Below are 25,745 nucleotides of genomic sequence, written 5' to 3' on the forward strand. Positions count from 1 at the left end.
CCCTCCTCAGTTCCTTCTTGCAGGAGACTCCGACACAGGTGGGGGGGGAGGGGCGGAACAAATGGACATGAGCAACACATCTCAAAGAACAACAGTTTTCTGAAAACAAGAAAACAACTTGTTTTCTTCTTTGAGTGGCTGCTCATGTCCATTCCAATGAAGTGACTTCCAAGCCATGCCCCCGGGAGGCAGGGTTGGAGCCCCCTCTTAGCGAAAACAGAACACCTACATGGGTACGTAACCAAGAAGCAGAAGTTTAATTGAGAACGCAACTAACAGAACATAGCACAGGAACTCAGGAGAGGTATGTACAGCGGACATGTAACACATCAATTTCCCTCCCATTGTCTTACAGAATGGAACCTAATACGGCGGAACCCAACGCGGCATCTTCCCTCGCCGGCTGGGTGAGCGCGTAACGCTCTGTGAACGTATGGACAGAGGACCATGTGGCCACTTTACAGATCTCAAGTATCAGGACTCGGGCCCCAAAGGCCATGGACAAAGCATGCGCCCTAGTGGAATGCGCCAACACGCGGGGCGGCTCTCTGTGCACCAGAGCATAGCACTCCCGAATGCATGAGGAGATCCATACCGGCAGCCTTTGGGCTGGCACTGGCAGCCCTTTCACTCGTTCAGCATAGGCAATAAACAACTGTGATAACCTACGAAAGGGTTTTGTTCTATCTATATAAAAAGCTAAGGCCCTTTTTACGTCCAGGGAATGCAATGCCTGCTCCTTAGGGAAGCGGTGTGGTTTGGGAAAGAAAACCGGATGGTATATATCCTGTGACATGTGGAAGGCTGACACCATCTTGGGGAGAAACGCCGGGTGGGATCGCAATCTAACCCTGTCTGCCGAGAATACCAAGTACGGCGGTTTCACTGTCAGGGCACACAGTTCCGACACCCTGCATGCTGATGTGATGGCCACTATAAATGCAACCTTGAGAGACAGGAACCTAAGCAGGCAGGATGCCAGGGGCTCAAAGGGAGGAACCATGAGTTTCGTTAGCACCAAGTTGAGGTCCCACAGGGGTACCGGGGCTCTCACATGTGGGAATAATTTGTCGAGACCCTTTAAGAACCTTTTGACTGGGGGTCTGCGAACAGCGATCCGCCCCGAGAACCCTCATGAAACGCCGTCAGGGATGCTAAATGCACCTGCACTGATGACACGGACAGGCCAGCCTGCCGTAGTTCAAACAAGTAGTCCAGGACCATGGGGACAGGGGTCTGGGAGGGACAGATTCCCTTTCTCGAGGCCCAGACTGAAAACCTTCTCCACTTGGAAGTGTAAGACAATCTTGTAGTTGGTTTTCGACTCCCCAGGAGAACCTCCTGTACCCCCTGCCAGCAAGTCCTCTCAGGAGGTTTCAGCCATGGATAAGCCATGCTGTCAAAGGGAGGGACTTGACATCCGGGAGGTACAGGATGCCCTCCAGCGTATCTACCTCTCCCCCTAGCTTAGTGTCATCTGCAAACTTGCTGAGGGTGCAATCCATCCCCTCATCCAGGTCATTAATAAAGATATTAAACAAAACCGGTCCTAGAACCGAACCTTGGGGCACTCCACTAGAAACCGACCGCCATCCTGACATCGAGCCGTTGATCACAACCCGCTGGGCCTGGCCTTCTAGCCAGCTTTCTATCCATCTTACCGTCCATTTATCTAATCCACATTCCCTTAACTTGCTGGCAAGAATATTGTGGGAAACCGTATCAAAAGCCTTGCTAAAGTCAAGGTATATAACATCCACTGACTTTCCCATGTCCACCGAGCCAGTTACCTCATCATAGAAGCTAATCAGATTGGTCAGGCACAACTTGCCCTTTGTGAATCCATGCTGACTATTCCTAATCACTTTCCTCTCATCCAAGTGCCTCAATATGGATTCCTTAAGGATCCCTTCCATGATTTTTCCAGGAACCGAGGTAAGACTGACCGGCCTATAGTTCCCTGGATCGTCCTTCTTCCCTTTTTTGAAGATGGGCACTACTACATTTGCCTTTTTCCAATCATCCGGGATTTCTCCCGATCTCCACGACTTTTCAAAGATAATGGCCAAAGGCTCCTCAATGACAGTTGCCAACTCCCTCAGTACCCTCGGATGCATTAAGTCCAGACCCATGGATTTGTGAATGTTTAACTTTTCTAAATAGTTCTGAACCTGTTCTTTACCCACCATGGGCTGTCCATCTTCATCCCATCTTGCATCACTTAGTGCAGAAGTCCAGGAGCCGACCTTGTCCGTGAATACAGAGGCAAAGAAAGCATTGAGTACTTCAGCTTTCCCCACATCATCTGTCACAAGGTTACCTCCTTCATCTATTAGGGGCTGCACACCCTCTCTGATCACCTTCTTCTTGTTAACATGCCTGTAGAAACCTTTCTTGTTATCCTTTACATCCTTAGCCAGTCGCCATTCCATTTGCGCTTTCGCCTTCCTGATAACCCCCCGGCATTCTCGAGCTATACCTTTAAACTCCTCCCTGGTCATTTGTCCAAGTTTCCACTTTTTGTAAGCTTCCTTTTTGTGCTTAAATTCACCAAGGATTTCCCCTGTAAGCCAATCCGGTCTCCTACCAGGTTTGCCTCTCTTGCTACGCTTCGGAATGGTTTCTTTCTGTGCCTTCAATAAGGCTTCTTTAAAATACTGCCAGCTGACCTGGGCTCCTTTCCCCTTCATGTTAGCATCCCTTGGGATTCTGCCCATCAGATCTCTGAGGGAGTCAAAATCTGCTTTTCTGAAGTCCAAGGTGTGTATTTTACTACTCTCTTTTCTTCCTTTGGTCAGGATCCTGAAATCTACCATCTCATGATCACTGCTTCCCAGGTTGTCACCCACCTCTACTTCCCCTATTAGTTCCTCCCTGTTTGTGAGCAGAAGGTCAAGCTGTGCACGGCCCCTGGTTGGATCCTTCAGCACTTGTGTCAAGAAGTTATCCCCAACATTCTCCAAAAACTTCCTGGATTGCCTGTGTACTGCCGTATTGGTTTTCCAACAGATGTCAGGGTGATTAAAGTCCCCCACGAGAACCAGGGCCTGCGATCTGGCAGCTTCGCTCAATTGTCCAAAGAAAACCTCATCTACCTCATCCACCTGATTCGGTGGCCTGTAGCAAACACCAACCACAACATCACTGCTGTTGTTTGCTCCTTTAAACTTAACCCATAAACCCTCAACAGGTTTTTCTCCCTCTTTATACTGGAGTTCAGAGCAATCGTAGTGCTCTCTTACATATAGCGCAACTCCTCCTCCTTTTCTCCCCTGCCTGTTCTTCCTGAACAGTCTATAGCCTTCCATGACAGCGCTCCAGTCATGCAAGTCATCCCACCAAGTCTCTGTTATCCCAATTAAGTCATATTTCTTGGACTGGGCCAGGGCCTCCAGTTCTTCCTGTTTGTTGCCCTGGCTTCTCGCATTAGTGTACAAACACTTCAGGTAACCAGTTGATTGCCCTATCTTCTCCATTCGAGACAGGGGTCCTCCTTTCTTGCTCCTTCCTCTCTGCATTTCTTCCCGGTATCCGACTTGAACCAGGAAACCAGGGGGAAACGGAGGAAGCGCATACAATATCCCTCGTGGCCATGGCGAGGTCAGGGCGTCCCCTTTCTATCCCGCTCCCAAGCTTAGGAGGGAGAAGTACTGGGGACATTTCCTGTCCCCCTCAGTGGCAAAACAGGTCCACCTGGGGACGACCCCACTGCTGGAAGAGCTGTGTCACAACCTCCTCCTTCAGACACTACCCGTGGACTCTGAAGGTCTGGCTCAGTGAGTCTGCCAGCGTATTTACACATCCCGGCAAGTAAGCCGCTTGCAACTGGATGCAGTGGGCTATGCAGAACTCCCATAGGAGAACCGCCTCCTGACACAGTAGAAACGATCAAGCTCCCCCTTGTTTGTTTATACAGAAAACACCTGCTGTATTGTCCAGCAGTACCAAGACCAACTTCCCCAAGAGCATGGTCAGGAATACCTCGTAAGCCCTGCTGACCGCCCTCAGCTCTCTCACATTGATATGCAACTGCCTCTCATGGGGGGCCCACAACCCTTGCATTCTGTGACTCTGCAAGCGTGCCACCCAGCAGTCGTTGGAGGTGTCGGTGATTAGTCGGACCGACGGCAGTTCTGTCCGAAAGGGAACCCCCGTGCACACCTCGCTCTCTAGCGTACACCAAAGAAGCGAGGTGAGGATGTTCTGAGGCGCGGTGAGGACTTGGTCCCAGCCTGCCCTGGCCTGGTTGAACGACCTTGCTAAACACGCCTGCTGTCTGAGCCTCAGTCTGGCATGTCTCCCGACATAGGTGCAGGCTGCCATGTGTCCAAGAAGTCTCATATAAGATCACACTGCTATCAGAGGGGACTGCCGCAGGTTTGACACCAGGCTCTAAATTGCCTAGAACCGGGACGCCGGGAGGTAAGCACGTCCCATCCTGGCGTTCAGGGTGGCCCCCACAAACTGTATGTCCTGAGCTGGTGTCAATTTCGACTTTTCCTCATTTATGACAAGGCCGAGTCTGTCGAAAAGTGACCGCGCCAGCCTTATGTGCGCGACCACCTGGTCTCTTGACCGGCCCCTGATTAGCCAGTCATCCAAGTACGGAAAGACTTGGACTCCAAGCCCAACAGGGGCACGAGATCTACGCCTCCAATAGTCTGGGCCTGCGGCCTGGGACTGCGACCTATTCCCCTGCCTACTCGGCAGCTGCCTGCACTGAGGTGCCAGTGTATGGATACCCAACGACCTGAGCGTAGACCAGGTATCCTTAAGGATATGAAGCCTGGAGTCAGAATTCTCTGCGAAGAGGGCCTTTCTGTCGAAAGGCGGGTCCTGTATAGTGGATTGCAAGTCCAACAGGATCCCTGAGACCTGCAGCCAAGTGCTACGCCGCATCACTACTCCAGATGCCATAGTCCTGGCGGACGAATCTACCACATCCAGGGATGCTTGCAGGGCTGTGTGGGCTATGGTTCTGCCCTCTGTAGCCAGGGCAGAGAACTCTTGCCTGTCCTCCTGGGGCAACTGGTCGCGGAACTTCTCCATCGCTTGCCAGTTGTTATAGGCATAGCAACTGAGCATTGCCTGCTGGTTGGCAATGTGCAGTTGTACCCCTCCAGTCGTATAGACCTTGCGTCCCATCAAGTCCATGCGCTTAGGGTCCTTTGCCTTCGGAGTCGGATCTGGCAGCCCCTGCCCCTCTTTCTGCGCTGCTGCCTGGACCACGATTAAGCCAGGCACGGGGTGCGAGTAAAGGTGTTCGTGTCCCATCTGGGGGACGTAATATTTCCTCTCAACACCCTTGAGTGTCGGGGATATGGATGCCGGCGTCTGCTATAATATGTTTGTAATTTTTGCCACCGTTTTATTCAATGGCAGGGCCAGTTTGGCCGGGGCATCCTCGGTGAGGATGTCCACCATTGGGTCAGACTCAGTCACCGGCTCCACTGGCACCCCCAGGTCTGCCATGAGTTAGCAAAGCAGCTCTTGGTGCGACGGGGAGTCCATAGCCAGCATAGACGGGGACGGGTCTGCCAGGGCCTCGTCTGGAGATGATGAGGACAATGACTCTCGACCTGGGAGCGGTTGCTCCAACACCACTGGTGCAGAGTCCAGCTGCTGCGGCATTACCGGCTGCTGCTGGAGATCAGTATGTGGCTCCTCCACGCCGGTGTGCCCCCGAGGGCGAGCCCCCCTGGGTGACGGCTAGGATCAGGACAATGAGGCAGACGGTGTGGACCGCCTGTGCGACCCGGTGGCAGAACGGGAAGGCGGAAGCGGGCCCTGCCATTGGTGGTAGGCCCAAGGTATCCAAAAGGGCCAGGGCTGCTACACCTGTGGTGGCCATGTCTGCTTGAACCCCTGCGGCACTGGTTGGTGCCAAGAACGAGATCGGTACCGCTATTACAGGTGGGAGGAACCTGCAGAGCGCAAAGATTCCACCTCGGATTCCAAAGACAGCTCTGACGCCGACCATGGTGGTGCCATAGAGGGTTGCCACTGCATTGCCCCCGGTCTGAATCGTTCCATAGACTCCAGCTTCCTGGCGTGTGCGCGTAGTTGCGGGTGTGGCAACTGTGGCACCGGGCTGCTGAAAACTCCCTGGCATGGCTGCACTGAACTGGGGGCCCGAGTCGAAGCCAGCAGTGCCGGCACAGCCGGTGCCCGTACCTGGTGCGACGCCTGTGGTGCTGGTGCCTGAAACGGTGCCCGTAGTGCCGGTGCCGATGCCAAGGGTTCCAGTGCCTGTGGTGCCGGTAATGGCCTCGGTGCCTGTGCTGGCACGGCTCATGGGTCCGTAGGCCTCACGGGTGCTAGCAGCAGGAGCGGTGCCACAGATGTCAACGGGGTGGGGGACGGCACCGCCCACTCTGCTGATATGGACTGGTCCCATACACCTGGTGCCGAAAACAACGGCTGGTCTCCTGACTCTACTGGTGCCGGCTAGGGTCCTGGAAGTGGGGAAGTCATAGAATCATAGAACTGGAAAAGACCTCAGAAGGTCATCAAGTCCAGCCCCCTGCTCTAGGCAGGACCAATCCCAACTAAATCAACCCGGCCAGGGCTTTGTCAAGCAGAGACTTAAACACCTCTAGGGATAGAGGTTCCACTACTTCCCTAGGTAACCCATTCCAGTGCTTCACCACTCTCCTAGTGAAATAGTTTTTCCTAATATCCAACCTGGACCTTTCCCACTGCAACTTGAGACCATTGCTCCTTGTTCCGCCATCTGTCACCACTGAGAACAGCCTTTCTCCATCTTCTTTCAAAGCTCCCTTCAGGAAGTTGAAGGCTGCTATCAAATCCCCGCTCACTCTTTGCTTCTGCAGACTAAACAGACCCAAATTCCTCAGCCACTCCTCATAGGTCATATGCTCCAGCTCCCTAATCATTTTGGTTACCCTTCGCTGGACCCTCTCCAATGCGTCCACATCCTTTTTGTAGTGGGGGGCCCGGAACTGGACACAATACTCCAGGGCTACGTCTACACTAGCCCCTTTTCCGAAAGGGGCATGCTAATTTCACAGGTCGTAATAGGGAAATCCGCGGGGGATTTAAATATCCCCCGCGGCATTTAAATAAAAATGTCCGCCGCTTTTTTCCGGCTTTTAGAAAAGCCGGAAAAGAGCGTCTACACTGGCCCCGATCCTCTTGAAAAAAGCCCTTTTCCGGAGGATCTCTTATTCCTGCTTCGAAGTAGGAATAAGAGATCCTCCGGAAAAGGGCTTTTTTCAAGAGGATCGGGGCCAGTGTAGACGCTCTTTTCCGGCTTTTCTAAAAGCCGGAAAAAAGCGGCGGACATTTTTATTCAAATGCCGCGGGGGATATTTAAATCCCCCGCGGATTTCCCTATTACGACCTGTGAAATTAGCATGCCCCTTTCGGAAAAGGGGCCAGTGTAGACGAGCCCCAGATGTGGCCTCACCAGAGCCAAATAAAGGGGAATAATCACATCTCTGGATCTGCTGGCAATGCTCCTCTTAATGCAACCTAATATGCCATTAGCCTTCTTGGCTACAAAGGTGCACTGTTGACTCATCTCCAGCTTCTCATCCACTGTAACCCCCAGGTCCTTTTCTGCAGAACTACTACTTAGCTGGTTGGTTCCCAGCCTGTACCAATGCTTGGGATTCTTCCGTCCCAAGTGCAGGATTCTGCACTTGTCCTTGTTGAACCTCATCAGATTTCTTGTGGCCCAATCCTCCAATTTGTCTAAGTCACTCTGGATGTTATCTCTGCCCTCAACTGTATCTACCTCTCCCCCTAGATCAGTGGTCCCCAACGCGGTGCCCACAGGCGCCATGGCGCCCGCTGGGCCATTTATGTGCGCCCGCGGAGCAACCTGGCCCCGCCCCCGGGTGTGCGGCAGGTGCCAGCGCCGGGCACATGGGCGGCCTCTGCCCCGGGGTCACGGCGCATGCTGGTGCTGGCCCCGTGCATGCGGCGCCTGGGCGGCCTCTGCCCGGGGTCGCAGCACATGCCAGTGCCGGCCTTGGCCCCGGGTGCGTGGCACATGTCAGTGCCGGCCCTGGGCGCGCGGCACATGGGCGGCTGCTGCCCGGGATCACAGCACATGCCGGTGCCAGACCCGGGCGTGTGGCACATGCTTGGCCCCAACCCCGTACGCACAGCGCGTGAGCAGCCCCGCCCCCAGGCGCCTGGCAGCCCCAAAACGTTGGGGACCACTGCCCTAGATTAGTGTCATCTGCAAACTTGCTGTAGGTGCAATCCATCCCCTCATCCAGGTCATTAATAAAGATACTGAACAAAACCGGTCCTAGAACCGAACCTTGGGGCACTCCGGTAGAAACCAACCGCCATCCTGACATCGAGTTCCCCCCAGGCTTCCAGTACCAACGTCGAAGGCCCCTCCAAGGAGAGGGGAGAAGGAGGTGAGGCTGTCAGCTCTATCAGTTCATGATCCGCCTCGAACATCTCCGGAGTGGAGGGGCGATGGGTCAGGATAGGTACAGGGCTCCTGGCCCCGTGCGAGGCTTCCCTCCTCTTCTGCACCCCCGCATGCAGGACAGGTGAGGATGGTGCCGGAGAGTGCCTGCCTCGGTGCCAGTCCCCATGCACTGTCCTTCGGGGTGATCCCCCCTAGAGTCCTTCACCCATTTTGGTGCCAGGGACTGGGAATGGTGCCGCGGTCCCGCCTTCTTCGGTGCTGCGGTGCATGCGGAATGTGGTTCCCGCACCGATGCCGGTGCGCTACGCATCGAGACTTCTCCGAAGGGCACGGGTTGGAGTGCCGATGCCATCAGGAGTAACTTCAGACAGGAATCTCTTTCCCTCTTGGTATGAGGCTTAAAACCCCGGCAGATTTTGGAGGAGTCAGTAAGATGAGATTCCCCCAGACACTTAAGGCACTGGTCGTGGGGGTCTCCTCTGGGCATAGGCTTAGCGCAAGTCGCACAAGGTCTGAAGCCCTGAGGGCCTGGCATCACCGTCCCCCAATGGGGGGGAGGGCAGAGGGGAGTGTGAAGGACAACTATACTAAGTACCTAACAACTACTTAACAAATAACTACTTAACAACAACTACTTAAGAACAAAGAACTGCAAACGGCAAGGATAACTAGCTGGGATCTGCACAAGACAGCAAGCTCCAAGGAAGGTCACAGGGCGGTAAGAAGGAACTGAGGAGAGGGAGGGCCGGCAGGGGTATTTATGCTCCACTGTAGCGGTGCCACTCTAGGGGGCAACCTGCCGGCCCGACGGGTACCGCTGGGAAAAAGGCGCACACACCTCATTCGAATGGACATGAGCAGCCACTCGAAGAAGAAAAACTATTTCCCTAGGAGGAGGTGAAGCACTGGGATGGGTTACTTAGGGAGGGAGTGGAATCTCCATCCCTAGAGGTGTTTAAGTCTTGGCTTGACAAAGCCCTGGCTGGGTTGATTTAGTTGGGATTGGTCCTGCCTAGAGCAGGGGGTTGGACTTGATGACCTCCTGAGGTCTCTTCCAGCTCTATGAATCTATGATACAGGAGTTAAAACGGGCTGATCCAATGGTCCTTTCTGGCCTTAAATGCTATGAATGTGAATAATTGTTATTGTCATATACCTCCAACTAACTGAACCAATTCAGGACTCAAGATTTGTGACAGTAATGAGGAAGCAGCGCATCTTTGTACAAGAACTAAGACACCCAGGGTATGTCTACACTACCCCGCTAGTTCGAACTAGGAGGGTAATGTAGGCATACCGCACTTGCAAATGAAGCCCGGGATTTGAATTTCCCGGGCTTCATTTGCATAAGCGGGGAGCCGCCATTTTTAAAACCCCGCTGGTTCGAACCCCGTGCAGCGCGGCTACACGGGGCACGAACTAGGTAGTTCGAACTAGGTTCCTAGTTCGAACTACCGTTACTCCTCGTGAAATGAGGAGTAACGGTAGTTCGAACTAGGAAGCCTAGTTCGAACTACCTAGTTCGTGTCCCGTGTAGCCACGCTGCACGGGGTTCGAACCAGCGGGGTTTTAAAAATGGCGGCTCCCCGCTTATGCAAATGAAGCCCGGGAAATTCAAATCCCGGGCTTCATTTGCAAGTGCGGTATGCCTACATTACCCTCCTAGTTCGAACTAGCGGGGTATTGTAGACATACCCTCAGTTCGAAGACATCCCAATCAGACCTCCACCAATTCTGAGTTCTGTATTTGCATCAAGCTCCAGCAAATCCATTGTGGGTAAAAGATGCAAAAAACCGTTAGGAACCACCATGATTTTTTCTGCTTTCTATATCTTACCAAGGGCTCTGAGCCATCAGCAGCCGCTTGCTCCAAATCCCAAAATGAAGCCTGGATTCATAGAATTATAGAAGAGACCTCAGGAGTCACCGAGTCCAACCCTCTGCCCAAAGTAGGACCAATCCCAACTAAATCATCCCAGCCAGGGCTTTGTCAAGTGGCGACTTAAACATCTCTGGGGATGGAGATTCCACCCCCTCCCTAGGGAACCCATCCCAGTGCTTCATCACCCACCTACTAAAATAGTTTTTCTTAATGTCCAGCCTAAATCTCCCCCACTGCAACTTGAGACCATTGCTCCTCGTTCTGCATCTGCCCCCACTGAGAACAGCCTCTCTCCATCCTCTTTGGAACCCCCCTTCAGGTAGCTGAAGGCTGTTAACCCCCTCCGTCTCTCTTCTGCAGACTAAACAAGCCCAAATCCTTCAGCCTCTCCTGGTAGGTCATGTGCTGTAACCCCCGAATCATTTTCCCTCCGCTGGTCCCTCTCCAGTGCGTCCACATCCTTTCTATAGTGGGGGGCCCAAAACTGGACACAATATTCCAGATGTGGCTTCACCAGTGCTGAATAAGCTCCAGCCCCCTAATCATTTTGGTCACCCTCCGCTAGACCCTCTCCAATGCGTCCACATCCTTCCTATAGTGGGGGCCCAGAACTGAACACGATACTCCAGATCACTTCTCTAGATCTGCTGGCAATGCTCCTCCTAATGTACCCGAACATGCCATTAGCCTTCTTGGCTACAAGGCTACACTGTTGACTCATAACTAGCTTCATTCAAAACCATTTTGGATCAGAACTCTTCCGAGATACCTCTAGGCACTTTGGCACAGGGCTAATTGAACCTACTGAAGTACTCGCCCAAGAAAGAGCTAATAGAGAGGCTGACACTGAGTGTGAGGAGCTGGACAAAGCATCATCCATGGAGCCTCCTGAAGCAGGAGGGGAGGGGTTAACCCAGGAGTGGGTCTGATCTCTCCTCAAGAGTGGTCATGAAGGGGAAGAGCAAATCCTGTCCCTCCCCAGTCAGAACTCGCAGCTAAGAGCCTGGCCTGGGTGCTCCCAGCAGCACTGGGGATATCAGACCCACCTTCAAGCCTCCAGGAACATCTTGCAGCTGCAGGAAGCTCCGTGGCTGCTGCCTTCAAAGCCCAGCTCTACAGACAGCACAGTGGCAATCCCATGATCCCCCTACAACAGCGTTGGGACCCCACAGTTACAACACTTTGACATTTCACATGTAAACCTCTGGAAACTAATTTTCACATCCTATGGCCATGAAACTGACCAGAATACACTGTGAATCTGGTAGGACCCTAACCATCAGAAATCTGACACAGAGCATCAGGGAATAATAACAAGCGGGGAGAACCAAACTGGAATGGAGGAGCCAGTCAAACCACAAATACACATTGATGGCTGGATGATTGAGTTGGGGTTGGTCCTGCTTTGGGTAGGGGGCTGGACTGGATGACTGCTGAGGTCTCTTCCAGCCCTGGGATTCTATGATTCTATGAAAATTAACCATCAGATTAGCATTAACTGTGTGATGCTAGAAGATCAGATGTCCACTCGCACCAGCTCCCGTGATTCCACCAAGCACTGGCAAAAACATAGCTGGAATCAGTCTGACTCTCCTGTGTGTTACTATTGTTAAAACAGGCATTAGAATGAGACGTCTGTGTTTAGCGTTTAGAATTCACTGAGTATTTGTGAGCTGCTGCCTGCACTAAGGTATCTGCACCCCATATTATAATTAAGCATTTGTATGGTGGGCCTCTGTGAGACTGTACGCTACCAACAGGAAAGACAATAACTACTATAGAGAGCTGGTCCCCAACAGACGCTGTTATGTCCTGGCTAACAAGGAACCCCCATCAATACTGTGGCACCAAAAGACATTGCTGCCCTGCTCTTTCCTCCTCATGAAGATGAGCCACACCAATGGAGTCCTCTCACCCACTGAGTTTGTAGTTCAGAGCCAATGGGGAGGAGGGAATAAAAGCCATTACAAAGAGGAACTGTACCTCTATGCTGCTTGGACTCTGAGGCTACGTCTATACTGCACTGTAGTTCAAAATAAGATACTCAATTTGAGCTACACAAATTGCGTATCTTATTTTGAAATAGCTTATTTCATAATCTGGCACTGTCTACACTGTGCCAAATTTTGAAATAAGCCGCTATTCCGAAATGTCCCATGCTCCTCATGGAATGAGGTTTACAGGGATGTCGGAATAGCGAGCCTGAAATAACGCGCTTGCTGTTAAGACATAGGATAGCTATTTTGGGATACCCCAGTATCCTGAAATAGTGTTGCAGTGTACACGTAGCCTGAAGGGGCAAAGTGTTCCTAGGCATAAGCAAGAGATCCCTTCCTGCTTAGCCTGGGTAAGTTTTATAGGACTTATAGGCTATTTCGAAATAAGTTACGCAATTTGCATAGCTCAAATTGCGTCTTATTTTGAACTACAGTACAGTGTAAACATAGCCATAGAGCTGAGATATCACAGAAGCTTCTATTACCTCGTGACATTTAAGACTGTGACTCATTTTTATCAGTGTTTGCCTCCTTTAACCCCGTAAATAATTCTCAGGTTTCCTTTCCCTGTTTAATCAACCTGCATCCATTTTATTACAGGATTGGCTACATGTGTAGTCTTTGGTGTGAGATCTAAGGTGCATCTGACCTGGGGTAAGGGACTGGTTTTTTAGCACTGGGAGTGACCTACATTTGCTGTTGATCCTTGGAGTAAGGGACATTTCTTACAACGGTAGGCTTACCTGTGTAGCAAGAGAGATCACAGTACCCCAGGGAACTGTCCGTGACTCCACCTTAAGGCTGAGAAGTTTACCCTTGATAACTGGCTGGTGCAATTGAAGTATTGCACTCAGCACCAGTTTGGGGTTTGTGGCTGTTTCCTCATAGGTGGTCCTGGGGTTGATACTTATTCTCTTGTGTGTTTGTAGAACATCTTGACTCTCTCATTGGGTGGAAATCTGCCTAAGCCACATAGCAGGCATAAAGCTCACTTTGTCCTAAAAGTAACAGGCTTCGCACTGTTATTGCTCTCATTTCTGTGTTGAAATGACTAACCCTCACCCAGGCCGGCACTAATGGCCGCCACAAAGGGTAAGAGCTCCAGCCCACTCTAGAAGCAGTGTGAAAGGAACCTTCAGTATCAAACATCTGGCTCTGCCAGGGAGCATGCATCCCGCAATCACTGTTCTCGTGGAGGGTTCAGCACACTGTTGAGGATGCATACGCTTCTCACATAGGTGGGCAATTCCCAAGAATTCAGAAGCCAGGACCTCATCTGTCCTGAGAATACTACTGCATCCCTCTGGCTGCCTCCTCTAGGGAACCCATGGCTGCCCTACACTTTTATCTAGCCTGACAACCCCAGGCCACTGGTTTTCCCAAAGAAAGTCCTTTCCAGCATAAGAACCCCAGGAACCAAAAACCCTTGAGAGGAACATATTAAAAACACATGACTAGGACTCTTTACTAAAGGCCCCTGTAACCCAAAACTCAGCTCCCACCTTTCCCTGAATGCTACTTGCTACCTTCTCAACCAAACCCTCACTCTCCCCAAATCCCACTGAATCCCCAAAGCAACCAAATTGCCCACAACCTTTTCTGCCATCCCCCATCTCTGGGGAAACTAGTCTCACCTCCTGTGTCCGGATCATGGAAGTTGGGGTCCAGTCCCTTCTCCAGCAGTCTGCAGACCTTCTCCACATTTAGTATTTGCACGTACTCCATGAACTTCTTCAGATTTGCCTGCAGCCACAACATCCCAGGAAAACACACAATGTTAACACCCTGTTACTGAAGAAAGATGCCACTAGTGGAACACACCCTTCCTGGAGACCCAAGGAAGCCAGCAAATATACTGGAAACCACATCCATCAGAGCCACTGGAGCACATATTCACTCCCAGCATCTTTAACCAGCCAGAGGATTTAAAACAGATAAGCAACCAGAGTCACTTTTCTTGCCCCAGATATTGGAGACAGCTGGAGCACATCATGGAAGCCAGAGCCACTGGGGCAAATAACTATTTCTTCCCTTTCCTCCACCCAAGTCCCCAAGACACACCTCTACCCTCTTACCAGATATCTTCTATTCATATACACCATAAAGTGACCCCTACATAGTATATAAAGCAGTGACACACACACACACCATCAGCAGTTATGTGACTTTTAGCAACAACTTCTCCACCAACACTGCACGATGCTTGAAACCTAAGGGACACGTCAGCTTCCTGTTCGACAGCAAAGTCAAGCTGATGATGGACAATGTATTATGTGGTGGATGGATTTATTTGTCTTTCTTGTTTACACCATGTTGTACCAAGTCAACATTTTAAAGCAGTACAATCCGTTTACCTGTCTCGTGAACTCAAAGCACTTAAATAAAGAGACACAGTCAGGCTACTTGAACATTGACTTTCATTGTGAGATTTTATAACTGGAATCGCTGTTGCTTTTACTCTCCACTTTGTAATTATGTTTTTATTATTGATGTCACTTTCTGCCTGGGGCCTCCCAAATGGGGCCTGCAATTAGATCTGTTCTCAAGGGGATTGTCTTTTCTCAACTGCACATAGGCCCTGCTTTTAAGGTTGTGGAGTTTTTTTCCAATTATAATGTTTAGCAAATATATTTATTTAAGCAAATTCCACACAAATGCATAGGTTCCAGATGTAGCTGATTTGAGGAGTGAGCCCCAAGCAGACAGATAGCAGAGCTACATGAGCACAACAAAGCTTGAACATGCTCATTCTCCAAGAGGATTTAGTTCAGCTTCCTAGATTTACATGTCCAGGAATTTCTTACTCTGAGACTTACATTATCAAACCCTGCACTGGGCAGCTTTGCTGGAAGTGTGCAAGGTCTTTGGGGCAGTGCCTATTACAAAATAACATTAATAATAAGTGATTTGGCTAGCCTGTCTCTCTTCAAAAAACCCAGTCTACAAACATCAGGAAAAACATCCCAGAACTCTGCAAGCAAAGACCAAAAGTTCCTCGTGGCCCCACCCACCATCAGCACTCCCAAAATAGAGTCTTTGCTGCTTCAGCAGCACCCTCCTTGCCAGGAAGATGGTGGGAGCGGGAGGGGGGGAAGTCAGCTGGATACATTTTCCAACACAATAAAGGTTCCAAATGATCTAGTGTGAGGGGAGTCCATGCGGGGCACTGAACTCAGTTTAACCCAAGATCATAGGTGAGTAGGGTTGCCAGATGGTCTAGAGAAAAAAAAACCCACAACCTCGGGATAATAAGCCCCCCAGAGCAGTGATCGCAACCCCGCCTACCAGCTGGGACTCCTAGGCTGGGAGGCAGGGCCGCCATCGGAGCTGGGAGCCTGTGATTGTGCAGAAGACTGGCGGGGGCGGGGGCGGGGGGAGTCCCAGCCACTCCTGCCACCCGCACCAGGCTTCTGCGCAATCACAGGCTCCTAGCGCCGATCATGGCCCCGCCTTCCAGTCGCTCCCCCGCCCCCGCCAGGCTTCCATCCGGCGCGCAGCTGAAAAAAATCAGAGAATACCGGACATTGCACATTGCACATTGCACATTGCACATGTCCGGTATTCTCTGATTTTTTTTACTGGACAAAGAGCGCAAATACCAGACAGTCTGGTAGAATACCGGACACCTGGCAACCCTACATGTAAGTTAGCGAGTCAGTGCAGACAGGGCCAAAGGAGATCCAAACAGTTTTCTAAGGCAATGCTGGCACCTACAGAAAGCCCCTAAACCACCTGAGGACCAGACCCAGTTCAGCATGAGAAAGAAGAGTCCAGGGCATGGAATATGCACCCTTTGCTGCTCTCCTTCCCGCAGCAAGTGCTGCATCACTGTGCCTGAGGTAAGCTATAAATGCCATTTATTCAGTCAGCCCCAGGGGGTCAGGGAAGTGAAGACATACAGAGGAGTCGGTTTTAGGAGACCCCAAAACCTAAAAGCTTGAAGAAATCAATGTGCGAGTGTTGATGCAGCACACGCTGGTGCTCTGAATGCCCCTGGCAGCGCAGAGCAGGGCCACAGCCCAGGGCACAGGGAAGGAATTCCTGGTTTATTAGAGAAGCCTGATCAACTCACTCACTCTCCAAGTCCAGGTCCTGCCCCAGCTGCCCTGCCTTCTCCCACTTCACAAGAGGCCCTCCCATTGAGACATCCTCTGATCATCAGCCAAGGAAAAGCAGCTGAAAAGAGCAGTGAATTAAGCTGAGCAACACAGCAGGGACTGCGGCTGATCCACCAGGACATGAGAAGCAGCTCAGAGACAGAGGGTCTAGGTCCTTAGGCGGGACAGCACTGGCAAAGCTCCTGGGACGTCGTGTGGCTGAGTACAAACAGTCTGAGAAAATGGGCTCTGCTGGAGAGGCCATTGCACCAATTCCTGCAGGCCAATAAGAGTGACACGCTCCTCAAACCTGAACCATTCACCAACTAGCTCCTCGCGCCCCCCGCAAAAGAGACATAAACTCTCCCACACGGTCAGTGTTCTTCCCGCCCAAACTGCACAAATCCAACTGTCAGCACACAAGGTCCCACCCCCTCCAATTTCAACACCCCTCAGCACTTTGCACCAGGACTGGCTACCTCTTGTCTACACAAATTTGCCCCTAAAGTTTCCTATTGCTTTGTACTCGGGGCAGCCCCATGGACGGAGCCCTAGTGCAGACAAGATGCCAACATCACCAGGATTTTTCCCACTGTCGCTCACCTTTCCCAGGGCAATTCTAAACTACCTGGTGGTAGAAACAGTGTGGCTGGCACGCTGTAATGTACACTGGTACTCCCTCCCACTGGTTCTTGCACCCACAGAGCTGAACTTGTGTTAGCAAGAGTGGCAAAGTAGTGAGGACAAAATGGCCAGTGTGAGCTAGGGATGTTAAAAGCAGTTAATCAGGTCACCATGAGGCCATTAACAATCTCAGCAGTTCCACACTGCAGGCAAGGCAGTACAAAGCTGATACAGTTTTATACAAAGCTCTTCGGGACTGGGGCTGGCAGCGCAGAGCGGCAGCCACTCTCCAAGAACCAGCATACACTTGGAGCCAGTTTAAGCCGGCTTCCGACGTGTACTGGTTCCTAGCCCCACTCCTGGGTCCCAGCCCTGCTCCTAGGGAGGGAGGTATCCCCCTGCACTGTGGGATCTGATACACAGACAGCAGCGTGGGGTGGCAGCTGGGTCCCCAGGAGCAGGGCCAGGAGCCAGCATGGAACCATTGGGACAAGATAAGCTTGTGCTTATTGGTTAACTGTTTCAATGTTACGTCCCCAGTGTGGGCTCAGACAAAGGTAACGAACCCCTGTGACATAGTTCCTCTGGAACCCAAACCTGCATTGACCATTTTTCTGCCCCGCCACTCTGCAAGCATACGCTCCCTGCTCAGCCTCGCCTGCCGCTGCAGCTCTCTGGGCTTCTCTTGCCCACTAAGGACATGCTGTTTGGGATGATTTCCCCCACGTGCATTAGCTTGCACATTTCCAGGCTCCAATCAGACGTTCCTCTTTTGCACTTCATTCCACAGGATGGCAGCACACACACAAAAACAGGACAACAAGCCCCCATTGGAAGGCAGTAATCCTCCTGCACAGCTGTCAAGAGGCTGCTCTGTACACCTCCTTGGAGTCTTTGGGAAAACAAGTGTCTCTCCACTCTGTCTCCTTCCTCACTAGCCCCAAACAACTTGAGCCTGCTCTAGTTTTTCCTCCCAGGAAGACTTGATTCTTCCATATTAATGAGAACATGCCAGCTGCATGTTCCTTAGAGTCTGGCAAAGGCACCATTCCAAGCCCTTCCCTTCTGCTTTCCTCCTCCACCCAGCTAAGACAGCTGGTGCTACAGACAGGGCTGAAATTCTGCTACACATAAGTCCCATAGGAAGACAAGGCTCCCATTCAGTGGGGAAGGGTTTAGCCACAGGAGTCTGTAGGCAGAAACAACATCAAACAGCAATTCGATATTCACTTTCACCCTAAACAATACTGATACACTGACGATGACAGTCTTGCTCCCACCCCCTGACTGTGGCCGGGTCAGAACCCAGAATGTCAGTGCTGGATCCCGACTCCTACTTTCTGAGCGCAGCAGGATGGAGAGCTAAGCATGATGTGCTGGATTCACACACTTCCATCCATTCTCCTGTTCACAATGTAACGTCCCGCAATCTCCTCATCTCTCTCATACCCGTAACCCCATCTCAGATACCAATCTCCATGTCATCCTCCAAATCCCTCCTCAAAGCCCCCTTTCTATAATCCCATAAACTTGCCTTTAATTCTCTATGAACAAGTAAAAATGTCAGTGTTTTAACAAAACACGGCGCCAACACGATGCATACTGCACTAGCCCCCTTGCTCGTCATACACTCCTTCCTCTGCTTGGGTCTACATTTTATCAGTGTGTCATCCATTCAGATTGCATGTGCTCCTTGGCATAGACTTGTCTTACTCTACTCCAGTTAAAGTACCTTTCATGTACTGGGTGCTAGTACTGGATTTTATATTCACTCTGTCCACACTGGAGGTTTTCCAAAAACAGAACAATGCAACATACGGTCCCTGACCAAGAGCTTCCGATTTAAATGCAGACATGAGGTGAAGAGAAGGTGACATGCTTTAGGGAAGGGAAAGGAAGGGTCACAGCAATAGCACCCCAAAGGGACGCAGGTGTCTACACTGACTATCTTGGTGGTCCAATTAAATTTAAATTTGTTACTACCATAATAGTGATCGTTTACTCATCAGACAACAAACCCACCCACTCCTCATAGAGAAGAATTCATGTGGTCGGCCACTCACTAGTGACATGTAAAAGGTAAGAATGGTTAAGATATATGAAAACACCAGCTCCTTTCAGACCCTCACCACAGGCTGCAAAATTCTAAGAGGCAGAAGGATTCTCGTCTGATTGCATCATGTCCTGACCTTTTCACCAAACTCTGCTGCAGCATGAACTGGGGTTTTAAGAGTCATCATATCATTTATACACACTTTTTTCCTGAATAATTTTGAGATCTGTGCTGGTGATCTCCAGAGCTCAGACCAAGATTCTCAGTTTTAACTGGGACAACATATGCCTTGAGAAACTTCTCTCAAATGTGGGTAGTGTCTTCTGGCCAAGATGGGAAGAGAGCAGGCTGGGTGGACCCAGACAAGAAGCAGAGGAATGGGGAAGGGTTCAAAGTGAATCATTTTGTCGTGGTCGCACATCAAAATACACGTTTTTATTAACAAGGCACTCAAGAGAAAGTAGAGCAATCACTCCTTGAACTCATCTGCCGCTTCACTGACAGACTGCACACACCAGGCACTGCCGCACTCTGAGCTGCTCTGTCAGGTGATTCTTCAATGCAGCTACATGGAACTCCAATTTACTCGCAGAAGTGTTGCTGTTCTGGCATTAATTTTGCAAGTAAAAAATTAAATCCCTCAGATCCTTGGCTCTCTGCTCTTTGAGAGCAGGTCTGCCTCCTAATTGGACTGGGAGTCTTTGCAGGGAGAAGAGCTTGCTCATGAAATATGAGTAGCAGGAAACTCCTGGAAAGTTACTTTTTCCATTAGAGAGCAAGAAAGAAATTGGTGAGGAAAGAAGCTGCAGTGCTGCTGGGAAAGGGAATGGATTTGGGCATTAGATCATAGATCATTAGAATATAGAACACTAGAACTAGAAGAGACCTCGAGAGTCATCTAGTTCCATCCCCTACCCTCATGGCAGGACCCAGCACTGTCTAGATCATCCATGACTGACAGCTGTCGGTCTAATCTGCTCTTAAATATCTCCAGTGATGGAGATTCCACAGCCTCCCTGGGCAATTTATTCCAGGGTTTAACCACTCTAACACTTGGGAATTTTTTCTAATGTCTAATCTAAACCTCCCTTGCTGCAGTTTAAGCTCATTGCTTCTTGCCCTGTCCTCAGAGGCCAACAAGAACAATTTTTCTCTCACCTCTTTGTGACACCCTTTTAGATACCTGAAAACCTCTATCATGTCCCCTCTCAGTCTTCTCCTTTCCAAACTAAACAAGCCCAATTCTTTCTGTCTTTCCTCATAGGTTATGTTCTCTAGACCTTTAATCATTTTTGTTGCTCTTCTCTGAACCTTCTCCAATTTCTCCATATCTTCCTTGAAATGGGGGGCCGAGAACTGGACACAATACTCCAACTGAGGCCTAATCAGCGCAGAGTACAGCGGAAAAATGCCTTCTCGTGTAATGCTCACAACACTCCTGTTAATAAACCCCAGAATCATGTTTGCTTTTTTTGCAACAGCGTCACACTGTTGACTCATATTTAGCTTGTGGTCCACTATAACCCCTAGATCCCTTTCCGCCATGCTCCTTCCTAGACAGTCGCTTCCCATCTTGTATGTATGGAACTGATTGTTCCTTCCTAAGTGGAACACTTTGCATTTGTCCTTATTAAACTTCATCCTATTTACCTCAGACAAGTTCTCTAGTTTGTCCAGATCATTTTGAATTATGACCCTATCCCGCCAAAGTACTTGAAACCCCTCTCAGCTTGGTATCATCTGCTAACTTAATAAGTGTACTCTTTATGCCATCATCTAAATCATTGATGAAGATATTGAATAGAACCGGTCCCAAAACAGATGCCTGTGGAACCCTACTAGAACTGCAAGGGACCTCGAGAGGTCATCAAGTCCAGTTCCCCGCACTCACACCAAGACTAAGTGCCATCTAGATCATCCCTGACTGGTATCTGTTTAACCTGTTCTTCAATATCTCCAGTGATGGAGACTCCACAACCTCCCTAGGTAACTTATTCCAGTGTTTCACCACCCTGACAGGTAGGAACTTTTTCCTAGGCTGTGTCCAGACTCAGGGTTTTTTTCGAAAAAACTTCAGCTGCATCTAGACTGCAGCCGCGTTCTTTCGAAATTAAATCGAAAGAACGTGGCTTTTCTTTCGATGGCGGTAAACCTCATTTCACGAGGAAGAACGGGGTGGAGTGGGGGGGATGTGCCCCTCGGCGCTGCGGGACCAACCCAGCAGCACCCTAGCTGATCTGCCCCAGGCATCGCCAAGTCAGCCACTGCTGAAACTGACCAGCGGCTGACTCGGGGAACCCTGGGACACAGCACCCCAGCTGCTCTGCCCCGGGCTTCCCGGAGTCAGCCGCTGGTCAGTTTCAGCAGTGGCTGACTTGGGGAAGCTGGGGGCAGAGAAGCTCCAATTGTCCGGCTGCCCAGAGCACTTCCGGGTTCCAGATGGTGCTGGACCATCAGGAGTGCCGGACCATTGGAGTTTTACTGTATGTACATGCATACTAATTTGAAACAAGATGCAGCAGTGACCATAACAAAGAAGGATGAGGGTTACAATGTGACAAGGTACAACCACATTTGCTTCAACCCCTCAGACAGAGGCAAACACCTACAAGATCTTCACCAAGCATTTTTGAAACTACAGTACCCGCCCGAGGAAGTGAAGAAACAGATTAACAGAGCCCGACTTGTACCCAGAAGCCTCCTACTACAAGACAAGCCCAACAAAGAAACCAACAGAACACCACTGGCCATCACCTACAGTCCTCAGCTAAAACCTCTCCAACGCATTATCAGTGATCTACAACCCATCCTGGACAATGATCCCTCATTTCACAGGCCTTGGGAGGCAGGCCAGTCCTTGCCCACAGACAACCCGCCAACCTGAAGCAAATTTTCACCAGCAGCTATACACCACACCACAGTAACTCTAACTCAGGAACCAATCTCTGCAACAAACCTCGCTGCCAACTCTGCCCACATATCTACACCAGCAACACCATCACAGGATCTAACCAGATCAGCCACACTATCACGGCCTCATTCTCCTGCACATCTACCGATGTAATATATGCCATCAAGTGCCAATAATGCCCCTCGGCTATTTACATCGGCCAAACTGGACAGTCCCTACGTAAAAGAATAAACGGACACAAATCAGATATCAGGAATGGTAAAATACAAAAACCTGTAGGAGAACACTTCAATCACCCTGGACACAGTGTAGCAGATTTAAAAGTAGCCATCCTGCAGCAAAAAAAAATTCAAGAACAGATTTCAAAGAGAAACTGCTGAGCTACAGTTCATCTGCAAATTTGATACCATCATTTTAGGATTAAACAAAGACTGTGAATGGCTAGCAAACTACAAAAGCAGTTTCTCCTCTCTTGGTGTTCACACCTCCACATCACATACAAGTCATTTGTGGGTCCTGCAGCTTAGCAGGCCTAGGATGGAAGTTTCCATCCCTGCTGTACCCACCTTAGCATAGCGTAGGACACTGCCAGCCCAAACAGCAGCTGTGGGCTTTGTCAGCATTAACCCATGCCTTGAGCTGGGAAACTGTTAAGTGGTAAATAAGTTTGAGCTCAGTCTCAGCCCATAAGAGTGATAAGCATGGCATTGAGCCAGGTACGCGCACACCTGGTAAACAACTGTCGTATAATTAGTGTAGAAAGTCCCACCCCAGCTGAGTCTCAACCGGGGCCCCAACCTCGAGGGCTGACTGGGATTCCCCCATGCTGGAGACACGTCCATTGCGGCCGGGTGCGAGGTAACCGGAACGGGATTCCCCACAGATCTGGAGGGACGTGAGCATTCCAAGGAGCCTTTTACTCCTTTAACCATTGTCCTGTCGTGCTTTCGCTTGCTAGAGTGTACCGTGTGAAGTGTAATAGCAGTGGAGTAGCGAGCTTAATAAAGTACATTATCCCAAATTGGCACTGTGTTGAAGCGAATCTCCAATGTTACTGGGACCTGGCCATGTGGAATGACACTTCACATCGGCTGCTAGAAGTGGGCCTCATCCTCCCTGACTGAACTGATCTCATTATCTCTAGCCCTACTCTCGATTGGTACTCTTTTCTTATGCCTGCATATTTATACCTGCCTCTGGAATTTCCACTACATGCATCTAACGAAGTGGGTCTTTGCCCACAAAAGCTTATGCTCCAATAAATCTGTTAGTCTGTAAGGTGCCACAGGACTCCTCGTCACTTTTGCAGATTCAGACTAACACGGCGACCCCTCTGATCATATGAAGATCATCACTTGCTTGCATAAGTTAAGTCACACAACTTGCTTGCTCAGAACCGTTTAATTCTTGGCAGTTGCACAACACTTTCTATTATAAAACCCTGTTTACTCCCTGTTACTTATAACTTCACCTGCTTTACCTATTTGGAATTAAGTTTTCCATGCCAACTGCCTGCTCAGGCTGAATGTTGGGGAAGAGAGGAGTGTTCAGGTAAAACAAATGAGCCATTTCTCGAAATGGGAAAAATATATAATTTTAGCCATGTGTGACGGGGCAAAAAGCCCCTGCCACTGGGTTGGAGCTGCGGACGAGCGGCGCAGCTGTCCGGCCCCGCCTCCACGCCAATGCGACGCATGCTCAAACCGGGTGCCGGGGATTTTAAACACCGGCAATGGGGAGAGCAGGGGGGAGGAAGGAGGAGCTGGGTTGCCGGCAAAAGAAATGCTGGCTTGCCCGATAAAGGGGGGGAATGTCCCGCCCTCACCTACCATGGCTGAGCAGGTCACGAGCAGCACGGAAGGGGCCGAGCCCGAGAGAGCAACGGGAAGTCGAGCACCGACCCCTGGAGACAGCCTAACCGCCCAGATGCTGGAAGGACTCCAGAGCAGTACCAGGGGTGACGGGCTGGAGAAGAGACAGCTCCGGGAAGGCGCCACAAGCGGTGAGTCCGGATGTGGGTAGGAAGAGGCCCAGGGCAAGCCAAAACCCCAAACAGTTGGCAGATTTTGGGGTCTGCCCCCGCCAGCCAGGTAGTGGCAGTTGTCCCTTCCTTAAGGGCCCTGGGCTGGGACCCGGAGGAGTGGGAGGCCCAGGTCCCCCAATCCCCCACCCCATCGAGCCGAGAGACAGAGCCTTTGCAGACAGGCAGATTAGTTAACCACAAGACAAGATACTGTGCACGCTGGGTGTACTGGGCTTAACTGAGGACCCAGGGCTGGCCAAAGGTGGCCAGGGGACTAGGACTACAGAATATATGGAAGGAAGGACCAAGGAATTGGTCCAGGGGGCCTCCTGTAACCTCAGGGCGGACCCTATTAAGAGGGGAAGTCGTCCAGGGAAGGGGATCGTGGGTAAAAGGGCATTGGCCCCTGTGACAGCACGGCAGGGACCCCCCCCCGATCCTGCACCCCCATAGCAGCCAGAACAGACTCCGCCCACCAGTAGAATAGAGAGGGGTTATTGCTTCTCCAGGGTACAGCACAGCACAGACGTGATGTGGCTACAGGAGTCAGGGCCAGGATGCCTCAGACCTCTTGAGTTAGGGGGTCCATCATCCCCTCAACCCTCAGCACTCAGCTTAGTTTGTTCCCTCATGTTTCCCAGCCAGAAACTGCCTCGCTCCCAGGCTCTGCCCCCCCAGCCAGGTGCCCATCTCCGCCTCCCTTCCTTTGTCTCTCCCCCCGGAAGAGCCTTGTTATCTGCTCAGGCTGGGCCTAAGTGTCTGGGTTAATACCCATGTGGGTGAGTCAATGGGAATCACACATCACAACGCAGGAGGACGCCGGGTTACAGAGCAGACAGCCCCCCACTACGGCACAGCCCCGCAGTCCCAATCCTCTCCCTGCCCCAGGGCTAGAGAAATGTGGGAACCAGTTCACACCGGGTCACCCTGGAGGGGGTGGGCTCCCAGGGCGATTCCCCACCCCATGTTAAAAAAGCCTTTTACCACTGTTTCTCTGGGAACATCCAGCAGCCTCATGCTCTGGATCAAAGTCATGAAATTTGGGGTGGTATTGGTGTCAAGGATGTTCCTTGTGTTGTCTCTGTGAAAATTCACCCAAGTGTGCCCGAGTTCTAAGTGTCTAAAAACATCACAATTTGCAGCATCCTCGTAGAGAGGGAGATTTCTTAGTCTGACAGCTTCATTCTCAGGTTATTTTGCCTGCCCTGAGTATGCGGCCATGCCCCTTCACCCACTCCTATGACCTGGCCTTGGGTGCAGGTTGAGATGGACTTTCCATGCTGTTGTAGTTGAGGCCACTCAGGGTTGAAAGGCAATGGGCACAACACAGAGCAGGAGGCTGTTTCTCCTCTGTGCCCCCACTGCTGGCTCCAGGCAGAGGGCAGAAGGAAGGAAGAAGTAGCCTGATTCTAAAGCAGACAGAGGAGAGCAGGGCAGGAGCTTGGAGGGGAGGAAGGGTAGCAGCAGGGACTGCAGGAGGGGGATGGGAGCAGCAGAGAGGGGCAGAATATACTGTAAGGGAGAGGTTGAACAATCAGAGAGGAAGGAAAAAGGGAAGGGAGAGCAGGGCAGGAGCTAGGGATAGGGAGGAAAGAAGTGCAGGGAAAATGGGCAAGAGCCGGGCATGGGAGTGCAAGCAGGAGCTGAGGACAACTGGAGGAGGAATCAGGCACCGTGTGAACAGAGGCAAGACGTGGGACAGGAGCAGCTAGGCATGGATGGGATGGAGGGTCGGGAGCCACTAG

General features: G+C 51.0%; 1 protein-coding gene across 8 annotated transcripts in view; it reads right to left on the reverse strand.

Moving 5' to 3' along the window:
- SHANK3 (SH3 and multiple ankyrin repeat domains 3) overlaps positions 1-25,745 on the reverse strand; it is a 708,141-nt gene that overhangs the window by 467,016 nt on the left and 215,380 nt on the right. For 7 of the 8 annotated variants that reach the window (XR_012898753.1, XR_012898754.1, XM_075914851.1 and 4 more), the window contains one exon: positions 13,927-14,035. The exons of the other annotated variant lie outside the window; for it this stretch is intronic. Coding sequence is in view for 5 of the 7 variants with exons in the window: in XM_075914851.1 (XP_075770966.1) it covers positions 13,927-14,035 (109 nt within the window). In the remaining 2 variants the exon portion in view is untranslated. The remainder of the gene's footprint in view (positions 1-13,926; positions 14,036-25,745) is intronic. 8 annotated transcript variants of the gene reach the window in all.

This window comes from Pelodiscus sinensis, unplaced genomic scaffold, assembly GCF_049634645.1.
Source record: "Pelodiscus sinensis isolate JC-2024 unplaced genomic scaffold, ASM4963464v1 ctg61, whole genome shotgun sequence".
In the NCBI taxonomy this organism is placed as follows: Eukaryota; Metazoa; Chordata; order Testudines; family Trionychidae; genus Pelodiscus; species Pelodiscus sinensis.